Source organism: Aphis gossypii, chromosome X, assembly GCF_020184175.1.
Source record: "Aphis gossypii isolate Hap1 chromosome X, ASM2018417v2, whole genome shotgun sequence".
Classification (NCBI taxonomy): domain Eukaryota; kingdom Metazoa; phylum Arthropoda; class Insecta; order Hemiptera; family Aphididae; genus Aphis; species Aphis gossypii.
The window spans coordinates 46,140,519-46,154,561 of record NC_065533.1 but is presented as its reverse complement, the minus strand read 5'-3'; the positions used below and the strand labels follow the sequence as shown (position 1 = coordinate 46,154,561).

Genomic DNA, 14,043 nt, shown 5'->3' with positions numbered 1-14,043 from the left:
GTATAGGTTTAATATCGTACCAGGAGGTGGATAGGGAAATTACAAGTTTGAATCCATTACTTACTCGCAAAAATGTATTTTAACTTCTGAGTACGGCCTTAGGTCAAAAATCTCTAAATTGATTATCGTCTACACAATCCAGCAGGTATTGTTTAATCGTTATCAACTTTTTTAATGAAATCAAATAGCTAGTATAATAGTATGATAACGTCCTAGGTTCCCAGGAGAAACCTGTATAAAAAACGGTGATTGATCATTTTCACAGCATCCCTCCTATATAATTTCTAGACCCTCCCTTGATTTTAATCATTGAATGTGATTTCCACTAATTTTGTGGTGTAAAGTTTGGAAGACCTTACAATAACTGTTATATATCCCATGGTTAAAATATATATCTATAGGTAATAGGTATATAATATTATATACGTAACGCACGTGGTTATAATATAATAGGCGGAACTCGGTATCAATAACTAGGGGAGAGGGTAAAAATGAATTGTGGTTTACAAATCCAACCTTTGCTTTCCCCACTCCAACAGTGTATTTCCTTCCGTACGATTACCAAAAACTTTCATTTTTAAGATAAAAGTAAAACCAAAATATTCATAGAGAAATTACCGAAAGTATCCGTGGTAAAACATATAGTCATATTATATTAGGCGGAACTGGGCATCGATTTCAAGGGGGAGGGCAAAAATTAATTGCGGTTTGCGGACCCAACCTCTGCCTCTCCCCAATCACAATTCATTTCCTTCCGCAAAATAACTAAAGACTTTCATTTTTAAAATAAAAGTAAGAACAAAAAATACATAACGAAAATGACAAAAATACCTATTCTTATTTGGTAATAAGGTTCCAAAATTACACAATGTTCATCGATATTTGTTGTAATATAATATATATATTTTTTATAGTATAATATATTGTTAAATATTTGTATATTTTGACATTACTGTAGGATATCACGAGAAACTGATTCATAATAATCGTATTGTAATGAAAAATGTAGGTGCTTTTTAATATTTAAACTAAATATTAATGAATTATGAATTATACTTAAATTAACAAAAAAATAAAAAGGACAAAAAATTAATTTCCGAAAAAAATTAATAAATTGCTGAACACTTTCAATTTTCTTATTACAATATAGTAATAAGAAAAATATTCATTTATTTAATTGATAGCGTTTAATGCTATATATTAGATTCATTTAACAATATAAACGTTTGATTTTTGAGTCTTGACACATTTTTCTAAATTATACGACATTACGAGAGATAAATACAATAATGTATTAAGATATGAAACCTTTTGATAATGCTATTGAACATTATTTATTATCAGTATAAATGTAACATATTTTATTATTTTTAATCGCATTATTTTGTACTTAATAAATAATAACTTTTTCAGGCTGTTTATTATTTTGTTAAAACTTTTTCATCGTATTTTTTACTGTACTTTTTTTCATGAACTTTAATTTTAATATTTTCCAATTATAACAGAACACAATATAAATATTATTACGATTATTCAATTATTCAGTTTTACGATTATATTTTAATTGAATTCAGTAATAATTCTTTGTACGAAATTAACGGTATTTTTTTACCTATTAATCGTTTGTAATTAATACCAATACCAGGGTTGGAATAGAAAATATGATAGCAATAGAAAGGTGGAACTTATACACATTACGTCCTGTTATTTGTCATCAATATATCCGTTGCAGCTAGCTTACATGATACATAACGGGGGAATTATTTCAATCACTCTAGAGTATAGTGGGGTTTTCTAACGAAATTATTTTCTTGTAGTGAATGATATGCAGGTATTAAAATTTAAATATTATAGTGATTTTAATTTTTGTCATAAATGTATGAACTACAAGAAAGTTTGGTAAATTTTGTTTAAAATTATCATTTTGACCAGTAAAATCTATATTTGGTACAGTTATTTCTGTATGTAATATTATAATTATGACAGTTTTCTGCAGTTTTCACATTAGGCACGTATATTACAAAACGAAATACTGCCGTTGGTTTGTATTTAGCATCCGAGAATTTCGCGTTAATACTAAATAAGTAATTAAATGCATGTTTGCGATTCACTATCATAAAATAGTTGTAACTTGTAGTATATACGTATAGTATTGTCTCGTAAATAATAATAATAATAATAATAATAATGATAACTACACTATTACATCCGCTCGTGCAAACTAAAAAAGCATGGCACATCGTAGGTACACTTATATTATATATTATGTATGTAACATGTATAAAACGTGTCTCGCGTCTGCAAGTATATAATATTATGTGCAGTGGTTCAAAAGGTGGTTCGCGCAACCGGTTGTTGACAAATTGAACGATTGCGGCGGGCAATTCAAGTGTCTTTGAAATCCAGAGAAGAAAAAAAAATTCGTTTCAATTTACCTATCGTACGTGTTTTTACGTTGTTTTACAGCGTGGCCTGAACAAAAACTATTCGTTTAAACAATATGGTAATATTATGGACGCGCGCCGCGAGATTACGTGTTGTGCTATAAAGCTCTGAATTCTGAAAGCTCTAAGTATTATTCTCGTACAGACCGTTGTATTCATTGCTTTTTATAGAATTTGATCAAAGTGGGTACAAATGCTACTGTTAAGTCATAATACACGAGTAACCGTGTAATTACGATTTTTTGATTTGTAATTATTCGAGCTATTTCGCCGTTTCAAGTATAATAGATATAGGTACATAATACAAGTTATTTCATCAATACTATATTATATTTCACTCCACAATTTATGATTATCAAATCATATTATTTTATTGTGTTGCCGATCGTTTTAAAACAATAATTTCATTATGCGTATTGTTTCGCCTAGCGCAGCCTCTATGATAGCCATCACTATAGGGTGATAGTCGATATAGATAGCGATATTCATCCTGGAAATCACTAAAACGGAAACACATGGTGCAGTAGCTGATTTATCATCTGCGTTATAGTAATAAGCACAACGAAATCGTATCTGTTGAAATTCCCATGAATAATAAAATCAGAAAATACCAGAAATGTTAGAATAACTTAAAAAATAAAATAAAAAATAAAAAATACAATATTAATTAAATGCATGAATGATCATGAAAGAATCGTCCACCGTCTAGAATACCATCTGGATTTTAAACCAGTTTTCTACTCGGCATAATTCAATCTATTTTAATCTTTTTTTTCTTACTATAAAATATAAATCCTCGGCTGATTTGAAATTAAAACCACGCGATTTTCAAAACTGTAATTCCATTAAAAACGAATTAGTCCACAATTGTATCATATTATGTATTATTTAAAAGTGCATAATTTAAACCGGCAAACTGGTTTCAAACATTCAAAATATTGTATTCAATTCTCTATGTATTACGAACGCCTCTACAATAAAATATTCATTCATAGTGACTTATATTATATATCATAACCAGATAATTATCTTATTAAAATTAATTTTAGATAATATTATGGGATCCATTTCGTAATGTGTATATTGTACCTATTAATGTTTTTCGCAATTTATTATAACATCATTCAAGTTATTAAATTTGATTAGAATTATTTTCAATTTATACAGTTTTATAGCTTATATCTTGTACCTACCTAAAGTATCTATACTGCACTATATAAAATTGTTTAAAAAACAATTTAATTTTTCTGAACTTTATAGTAATTTTAAAAATATTTATAGCTTCTACTGTCTTTTCGATAATGTACAATTAAATATTAATTAGGTAATACTTTGTTATAATTTAAATATTAAGAAAAGTTAAGATTTACATTTATATATGGTAATTTAGTCCGAATAATACGAATCCGGCGTATTCAAACGTATTAGGTATAACAATATGAATTTTAATTGTTTATTATAATTTATAACTTAACGAAATATATATATTTTTTTAATTAGATATTATGACAGGTCAATAGCTAACCCTATTGTATATAACATAATTATACGCCTAGGCCGTTTTAGTGACTGATTCGTGACGAAAAAACTTGTTGATATTGTAACGTGGCCGGAGGGTGACTAGTTAAATGTAAGAAATTCAGGTAGAGTCGTGGGACCGTGTAGATATCTCGTAATTATCGTAGCCAGGAGCAGACAGATATAAGGCTCTTAAATATATTTAAATAACTAATACTTAATTTAAGTTGTTATTGGATTTTATTGCTTAATAAATAGTAAATAATCACAAAGTAGGTAAATAAAGTTATTAAAGTTTTATAATATAGTCGATGGTTGTATCGAAGTCATATGAAGTTCAGTAATATAAAATATGTCGATGTCTTTAATGTGTACAGTGAACTAATGTTCTTACATGGTGTGTATTTACAATAACCGATAGGCCTTATAGTTAATTGTGTGTAAATATTGTATCGGTCAGCAGATAATCGTATTGTGCCTGTAATATATGTACGTAATTCAGAGTTAATAATATGTGTATACATATATAAGAGCTATGTAACATAATAGTTACAATACCTATACTCGTCACTCATTATGCATACATATACATTTTACGTATAGAATAATGCACGGGGTGTGAATATTTTTTTTGTTTTGACAGTACGTTTCTATATATATGAGATCGTTTGTAGGTAAGTCGTAGGATATATCTAAGTAAATCTCTGTTTTGACTCTATCCAATTTCAGTGTTTTGTACTCGATTTATATAATTCATTTTTACTATCTTTAAAAAATGTCCACTCGTTTCCCTTTCACATAAAATAGAATCTTTAATCCGGGTGACATATATAACGTCGTATACAGTAGGTACTTGATTTTTTCGATTTAAACGTAATAACTAAGCAAATCGTTTCGGGTGAATTTCTACCATAAAAATGTTAACTTGCAATTTTTTGAAGTTTGCAGTGATTTTCTAAATACTTTTAATAGTAGAAAAAGCTGGATTACATATTAATATAATATTATAGATTTAGATAATTTATAATTATAATGCTATATAAATAAACCGGTTAAACTATAATAGAGCGTTTGGATTTACTTGTTTACACAAGACAATTCTACTTATATTTACATTTAGCTCACCATCGAAAACTTACTCGTATATATTTCATGGTACTCAATAAAATATACATGTAGACTTTGTAAAGCCATCTTAAGGTTACTGTTATATTGTTAGATCCCAGGCAGTGTGGGATATAATTTTTTGCGTGGAGGCATCTTTGTTTAGATAATTTTAACCTATGAACCTATACTTTCTTTCGGGAACTTCGTAAATATTTACCTAAAGTACTAGAATTCCAGAGGCAAATAAATATTTGCTAACATTTAGGCTCTTAGATATTTATTTTTATTTTAACACAAAATATATGTAACTTCCAAGAAAACAAAAATTAAAGTATTTGATTTATAAAATGGTTAAAAAACAATAAACAGTGACACGACTATAATATATAATTTTATTATAAAACGTAATGCATCGTTTGATGCCTTTAGTGAATTTGTTGACCGTGGACGCGCCTCCTACTATTCATTTAGCTAACACTTTTAAATTTCTTGGCATAAATACACGTGAAAAATAACCACTACGCTAATAACATACACATTTTAATTCCCCTGTACGGTTTCTACCACAAAGAATAAAATTCTATTTTCCAATACAGATTTTAAGCGCATAGTATGTCTTCCATATTATAATAGTTAATAAATCAATGTTTTACGAAATAGACTGGTCGCCATAGGAAGGTAAATTTTACGTTATAATTTTCGTGCGATTTTGATTAATGCATTTTATAATGTTTTATCTATTCATGTCGTGCAGCAGTAGTATAATAAATTAAAAAACTAAATAAAAAAAAAATATATTGTTCTCGAGAGACAGCTTTATGGTATCGTCTATACAAACAGTAATGAACTCGTGTGTCTATTGAGACTATACGCGACTCTCCTCGATTTTTCAACAAAACACGATTATAATATAATATTATGCAAATGCGCGCAAACATGTTCAATTTGTATTACTCGTATAGTATTATATACTTATAGGTACTCGGCGTTAGCATCACGGGTTATAATATTGATAAACGGGTATTTCATATAATACTATACCTACATAAATATATCATTGCACTCGTACTCGCAGCAATATAACTTCGCAGTAGTAGCGCCGATCGATTCACACGCCGACCAGTTATGCCTGCTGTACTTACCCATAATCTATATATTGTGAGAGTCTGTAGCCTGTGGGTAATAATATTATGTAATGACAATAATAATAATATCATAATATCGCATGTTAGTATAGTAAAGCGGACGCAAACAATTCAGTCTATAATATTATTATTATACTATATCTCTGCAGAGCAGCGTATCTACAGTTCCCGCGCTAAGTCTCCTCGACGACGATTTGCATTAACGTTTCCAATTAAGCGCGCGCACACCCGGTCGTCGGCCGATTATAATATAATAATATATATAAAAATTATAAATTATACATTAAGTAGGTTAGCGTCTGCGCGTTAAAATTACACGTACATAAACACGTAGTCCAGGACGCCGCATTAACGTGCGTGCCGCAAATATCACGTGTGAGCGAAATAATAATAATATTATATTATAGCAATGCGTATATACCTATATAATGGCATGGCTGCTAAGCGGTGTACGTAGGTAGGTATATATATATAGTATGTATATTACACATCTAATGTAGGTGCCGTGCAATTTCAATTATATTATTATATTATGTACGAATAAAATAAAAGGAAACGTTGTGCTGGGTACGTTTTACAATTATTATTATATTTAATTTAATATATAATAACGATAATTATAATAGGTAGGTACTGCAAATAATATTATTATTATGTAGTGTACCACTTACATATAATAATACATATACATATATATAGGTGGTATGTGTTTAAATGACACGAAAGGCGTGTTTCTCGTTTTTTTCTCCCCTTTTTGTTTTTACTCCAAAACACTTTTGCGCTGGCCGTCGCATAATTCATCCCGGAACACGCGCGACGGTTCGTGCAATGCAAAACGATAACGATAATAATACGACTAATCAAATTGCACTTCCTGCCATGTATACACAATATTGATGTCGTCATTCGAGTCGGCCTATAATTATTATGTAATGCGAACATGGCCCTTATTATAGTGCAATTTATATCTGAAAATATATGTGCCTGTCTAAACGCGCGTTGGCGATATAAGCGTCAAAAGTAACCAGTATAGGTATCAATACGCGCATAAAAAATTATGTTAGTCCACCTAAACCCAAAAATATCAATTCTGAGATCAGATCACTATAATGTATCGTGTATGCTATTTATTTTGTGTAGCATTGTATTACACTATGCTACAATTAGTATTAGTAACTCAAAAATCGTCTCGGTCGCCATTTCACATATTTTCGAGTTGATTTCAACCGATTCGGCCGCATAAAATATAATATAAAAATAAGAAAATCATACAGGAAAGTTTGTATGGTTTTATTATTTCTTGTGATACTGTAAGATAACTTTAATCAAAATATTGTTTACAAAAAATTATAAAAATAATTCATGTTTTTAAAAAAGCTTTTTTAATTGGTCTTATAAATTTCTGAAAACTGTGGTTTTTTAATTAAATATAGGTACATTTTTATTCACTATATTTTAGATATATAACCGTATTCACATTTTTATTTTATGTACCTAAACTGTTCATCATAATTTTGGTAATAATATTTTAATTAAAAATATTTATAGTTATCATAGAATCATATATTTAATTGAAAATTTAAAAAAAATTATATTGATCTACAATAATCTATATTTTGATAATTATTTAATCAGCTATTTATCAATATTATAAATATATTGCTTTGATAAAAAACAAAATAGTTTTGCTGACCTAACGTGAAGATTTGTCTATTTTTTGACGATAATATAATATGTTAGGTATAGTATAATACCGCTAGACTAATATTATTATATAATAAATAAATTTATAACATATATTCGTGAAAATTAGGAGGAAAATCAATAAAAAGTTTACTTCATTTATACGAAATTATTTCATGTATAATAGAATTTAAATTGTGTATAAGTACTAGATTCTTTTCAATGAAGTCACAAAAAGCCTGCCAGTTTTTTTTGTATTAATATATTATAAATTATCTACCTACATACAATATACATTAAACAAATATGTTAGTATTATTTTGACCGTTACCAATATTTTGTATAGGTGATGGATCCGGAGGCGTCGACGGTTGCAAAGATGACATGGAAAGCGTAGGCAGTGGCAGCGGATCCGAGCAACCGAAGTTTAGGCGCAATCGGACCACATTCAGTCCGGACCAACTCGACGAATTGGAAAAAGAGTTCGACAAGAGCCATTATCCGTGCGTGAGCACTCGCGAACGGCTAGCCGCAAAGACCAGTTTGTCTGAAGCTAGAGTCCAAGTAAGACGACTTATTGTATTGTATTTGATCGTAGTTATAAGAACATCTATATATATATAGGTAATAGAGACGGGTATCTAAATACAGAGTGATAAAAAGTATAAATCATCCTCTATTTCTTAAATACTTGAGTTATATATATAAAATCTTATTTTTGGAATTTTCAAACATACTTAATATCGTATTTTCAAATTTTTAAATTGTTCATATTACTTAAGGAATGCCTTATGCCCTCATAAAAATACGAACTTGATTTTTCAAAATCGACTTACTTTTGTACTGTAAACTATTAAGTAAATATTTTTTTCTGATAGTTTCTGTAGTTTTTGAGTTATTTAACTTAGTACACCTACTAAAAAGTAATATAATACAATTATGATAAAGCTAAATAAATTTATTATTAAATGAAATAATTGGAGCTAGCAATGCGTGGTGAATCACCTTGTACATAATGTAGAACCACATTTTAACCATGTACCTAACTATATAATTAATATACTCACATAATTCAAACTATAACCAAGTGTGTACGATGTGCGCGATAAGTCATAACCGCAAGGCTGTGAATTATTAATACATTCGTGTATGATTTTTTTTTTGTTTTAATGATACTATATGAACTCACAGTTCCATCAATCAAGTTAGGACATAATTTGTTTCACATAACTCATTTAATGCGTGTGTGAAAATATATTTTGCATAATTTTGCATATTTTAAGTTTTAAGCGCACACAATATACCAACTGCATATTTTGCGTATTTAAATAATTGATTGTTTTTTAATTTTAATTTTTAACAATCTTACAGTCGTGATTAGCCTCTAGGGTTATTTAAAAAAATATTTTTAGTGAATTTGATAATAATTCAACTTTTTTTAAAGACATTTTATTTTTTAGATTTTACTAGCTGGGACTAAAAATAATAATTACTAATATAATTTAATGAGTCCACTCGGAAATGTGATGGTACCTACCTATGATATGGATAGTCCGTTTTCTTTCCTACTAATAATAATTTTGAAGACATAAAATAAGTTATAACTGGTACATATACCGTTGGACTCGATCCATCAATCACCAATTTTTATTCATGGAGAATTGAAAAAACATCGTTATTACATCACTAATCACGATTCTTATTTTAATTTGAAACATACAACTGGACCGGCCACATAAAGCAAGAAAATGGTTTATTATTTTTAAAAACAATTTAAATAGTCCCGTTTACGACGAAAAAGTTAAGTTTTTATTTACTTTAAGATGTGGATCTGAAATAATAACTAACTCATAACAAAATACTCATCATAATCGTAATAAATATTCCATTAAATTCATACCGTCTTATGTTTTTTATAGTAGAATAACTATGATTATTTTAGTTTTCAGGGAAAACCCACTTAAATAATACAATAAAATTAAAAATAACTATATCATATCGAAATATATTATTAAAAACTGCGTTAAATTCAATTTTTTAATGTGCCTATAACATATAGTTCCATATTATAATACAATCGATCACATGGTATAAATCGAGTAAAGTGCAGTGCTCCAATAACCGAGGCTTTATATTTTCAAGTGACCGAAATGAAAAACAATTTTAAAAGTCATCTCCTAACATACGAAAGCATATAACTCGAGTAGAAAACGTAACGTACAATATAGTTTTGAGAAAGGCGGTTAGGTTTATTACGATATGAAACGGATAAAATATAATGTATTCGGAAGGGATATTGATGACAACATAACGCGTATTTTGCAGGTGTGGTTCTCGAACCGAAGGGCCAAGTGGCGGCGGCACCAGCGCATGAACAAATCGCGTCGGTCGGGCGTGGCGGCCGCGTCGACCGTGTCGGGCGGCAGCAGCGGTTCGGCGGCGGGTACGCCCACGCCGCCGGTCGTGTCGCCGGTCGCGGGGGCGATCGGCGGCCCGACCGGTGTGCCGGACGGCGGCGGCGGCGGCGGCCCGCCTTGTCCGGCCGCGGTGGCCAGGTGTCTGGGCGGCGGCGAGAACAGCGCGTTCCGATCGCTGATGCCGCAACAACAGCAACAACAACACTTGCACCGGCAGCTCGTCCAGCAGAGTTACGCCGCGTCCGAATCGTCCGAAGAGATAAACGTGACGACGGACGACGAAGACGACGACGGCGGCGGCGGCGGCGGTCGGGTCGGCGGTGGCGCCGTCGTCGACGAACCGATGGACGACGGAGACGGTTCCAATAATTCGTCTTCGTACAACGCCAACAACAACGACAACAACAACAACGACGGCGGCGATGGAGAAGACGTCGGCGACGTCGAAGACGGTGCGGGAAAGACGTCGTCGTCGGCGGCGGCAGTCGCTCTGACGGCCAATCACCATCACGACAGCCCGTCCCGTCCGCGGTTCGGGGCCGACCGACTTCCGTACTTCGGTCACGTCATGCATCCGGCCGACGTGAAACGAACGGTGGACGGTCCGAATCATCACCTCCCGAATCACCACCCCCTGCACAACAACAACAACAACAACAACCACCACAGCAACAACAACATCCACCATCACAACAGCGTGCTGTCCACGATCGCTTCGTGGCGCGAAATGGCCGCCTTTACCGCCCTCCACCACCGGGCCCTCGAACAGGGCGCGGCCAAAGCGGCTGCGGCCGCCGCGGCGGCGGCGGCGGCGGCTGCTCAACCGTTGCAGTTGACCAAGTACGACAAGGACAGATCGTAGGCGGCGCCGATGATGTTAAACGGCAGTGTACGACCGAACACGGGACGATTCAAAGGTCTCGATCATCAATCGAATTAATCGTTTGCAAATCGCATCAGGTAAAAAAAAAACGATCGATATCGTGACGTATAACATATAATTGTATAATATTAGTGACGAGCAGGACGGTCTTTGCATTGTTTTTATTTTCACGTGAGAGCATTTGTATGATATGTTAAAAATATAAATCATGATATAGTGTCGAGATGGACGGTTAAAAAAAAAAAATAATAAAAATAATTGTATTTTGAATACCACGGAGTGGTAATCGACTGAGTCGTGGCAGCGGGGTCCATATCGAACGTTTTGTAACGCACTTTACACATATAAGTAGATTAGCACTTGATCAAAGACTTTTGAATCGTTCTGTGTTTTATACAAACATAACGGTAGTAATAATAGTATCCACTAACAGAGTATAATACAATAGTAATGTCATAGCGTGTTGTTCGACTGCAGTTTCTGTTTTTCTTTTTTTTTTTTTTTCATTTTTCTGCCTTTTTCTGCGAAAACACGTTCATTCGTAGTAATTCCGGGAACGGTTATATCCCTTTCTCCCACCTTTGTAATTTGTTGATAATTAATCAATTAGTTTAAAACACCGCTGAGACCGATTCTCGCGTAGTCGACGGTATGTATAGAGAATATTAAGTACCCCTTTTATCCTTTGAGGACAACTTAATTTCCAATGTACGTCGCATCGAACAATCTCGTGACTACGTACAACTACCGTTGAATACAATATTTCCTCGGATGAGCATATATCATCTCTATAGCCGGTCCGTTCACACTGTTGCTATTTATGTTTCTATAGGCTATTTATTTCTCTTTCCGTTTTAATTATGACGTTTTCGTAACTGCTTGTGTGTTATACATCAATTTTTAGTGCATTAAAAGTGATTATTTGTAAATAATATTTCATGTAAGACGTGTATCTAGTAAATATAGTTAATTTAAATCAATTATATTAATATTGTAATATTTTATTATTATTGTATATGTTTAATGCGCGTTGGTCGGTTCAACGATCGGTGTGATTATAATATAGTTTGTATATATATATATTATATAATACTATGGTGTATAATAATAGTTTATGGTGTTCAAAATGTACAATATAGTCAATGGAACAAAAAATATAAAATATAGCTATACATACTTGTACCTAATAATTTAATAATAGGATGATGTAGGTGTAAAATATATAATAATATAATAATAAAGACGAATTTAATGTGACGTCTATTTTTTGTGTTTTTTCGCCTATATCGATACGGTTTATACCGTTTTGATTATTTTTTATGTGTATAAAATATAAATAGAGTGGCTTTCGAAATACATATGTACATTCAAATATTTTACGTAAGCAAGTGTATTTTTATTTATTTATTTATTATTATTATTATTTTTTTTTTACCTAGCTATTGTAAAGGACTTATGAGTTGTGTTGAATGGAAGCGTTTTAAATCGATACCGTTTCGCGAATATTGCATTTATGTTATTCAAGTTTTGCAGATATCAATAAAACAATTTTGTTATTCACTATAATAATAAAATATTACAGATACACATAAATAACATAGGTACATGATAATTAAATAATAATATCTAACTCGTGGCTTAAAAATCATCGAACCTGTATTAAAGGCATAGAACCACATTGAATTGTATAGAATCTTATGGTACAAAACACTCGTTTGCAGCATTGTGTGGTGCTGAAGGTAATATATTATAAATCATAATATTAATATAAATTATAATTTAATGGTATAATATATTTTATCAACCTCTGAATGACCATTGAATCGGGATTTGAAATTTATAACGTTATATTTTATAACGAAAACCCTTTGATGTATAATTATTTTATTATTTGTTTTTTGGCATAGGTTTTGGTGTATGATATTGTAATCGTCGAAATTTTTTTTTTTTGGTATGGTCTTTTTGCGTGCAAAATCACATTGCTCTCATCTCTGACGTCTTGAAATTTAGATTTTCAACGGCATCCGTATAACGTACGCTGTTATGCGTACTGTAAAATATTTACAACAGGTGTGTCCTGAGACGCGTTCTTATTTAAGACCGACGTGTAAAAATTATAATATTCTTTGGAACACGTACACCACGATGCAGTACTATGATCGCATTTTTTCGGATGTCTTTGTACATGACTTTTTTATTTGTTGAATCACGCGTGCACTTACTTTTAATTATTTTTTCTTTTATTCGTACATAACTTAAAGTACACTACACTAGGGATTTTATTTTTGGAGGGACATCAAAACCCTGTACGATTAGAAATAATAATATATATATATATAGTTGAGATTGCAGTGATGTACATAATATTAACATAAATATTTATTTATTAAATGTCAAATCAGACACTTTCCTTTTAGTCTGTAAAGGTGAAACATACATGGGCGGTGCTAAAAGTTCATTGACATTGGACTAAAAATAAAATGTCTAACTGAAATTCGATTGGACTGAGGAATGTCCCCTATTTCGTACACCCCTACGGGTACACGATATGCTTGACCGGAGGTGTTTGGAAAACGAGCGGGTGCGTTCAAATTCGTTTATTAAGTATTATGCGATTGCTTTCGTCCCCGGTGGATGCGAATAATAATTTTTTACCTTTTCCGGGGGGAGGGGGAACTTCAATAGGTACCAGCAACATTATATTCAGGTGTTGGAACCATATGTGTATTGTGTCACACCAATCGTGTTTATTTAATGCTTACGAACACATTTACTTAAGCGCTTTCGATCGAAAATAGGTTTACGGTCGTCAGTGTCGCATTATATTTTGATAATATTTTGTGTAT

General features: G+C 31.7%; 1 protein-coding gene across 2 annotated transcripts in view; it reads left to right on the top strand.

Moving 5' to 3' along the window:
- The window catches only part of LOC114130522 (uncharacterized), a 56,762-nt gene extending 44,318 nt beyond the window's left edge, over positions 1–12,444 (top strand). For both annotated transcript variants that reach the window (XM_050206488.1, XM_050206490.1), the window contains 2 exons: positions 8,244–8,461; positions 10,223–12,444. In XM_050206488.1, coding sequence (XP_050062445.1) covers positions 8,244–8,461; positions 10,223–11,176 — 1,172 coding nt within the window. In that variant the 3' untranslated portion in view covers positions 11,177–12,444. The remainder of the gene's footprint in view (positions 1–8,243; positions 8,462–10,222) is intronic.
- The last annotated feature ends 1,599 nt before the right edge of the window (positions 12,445–14,043 follow it).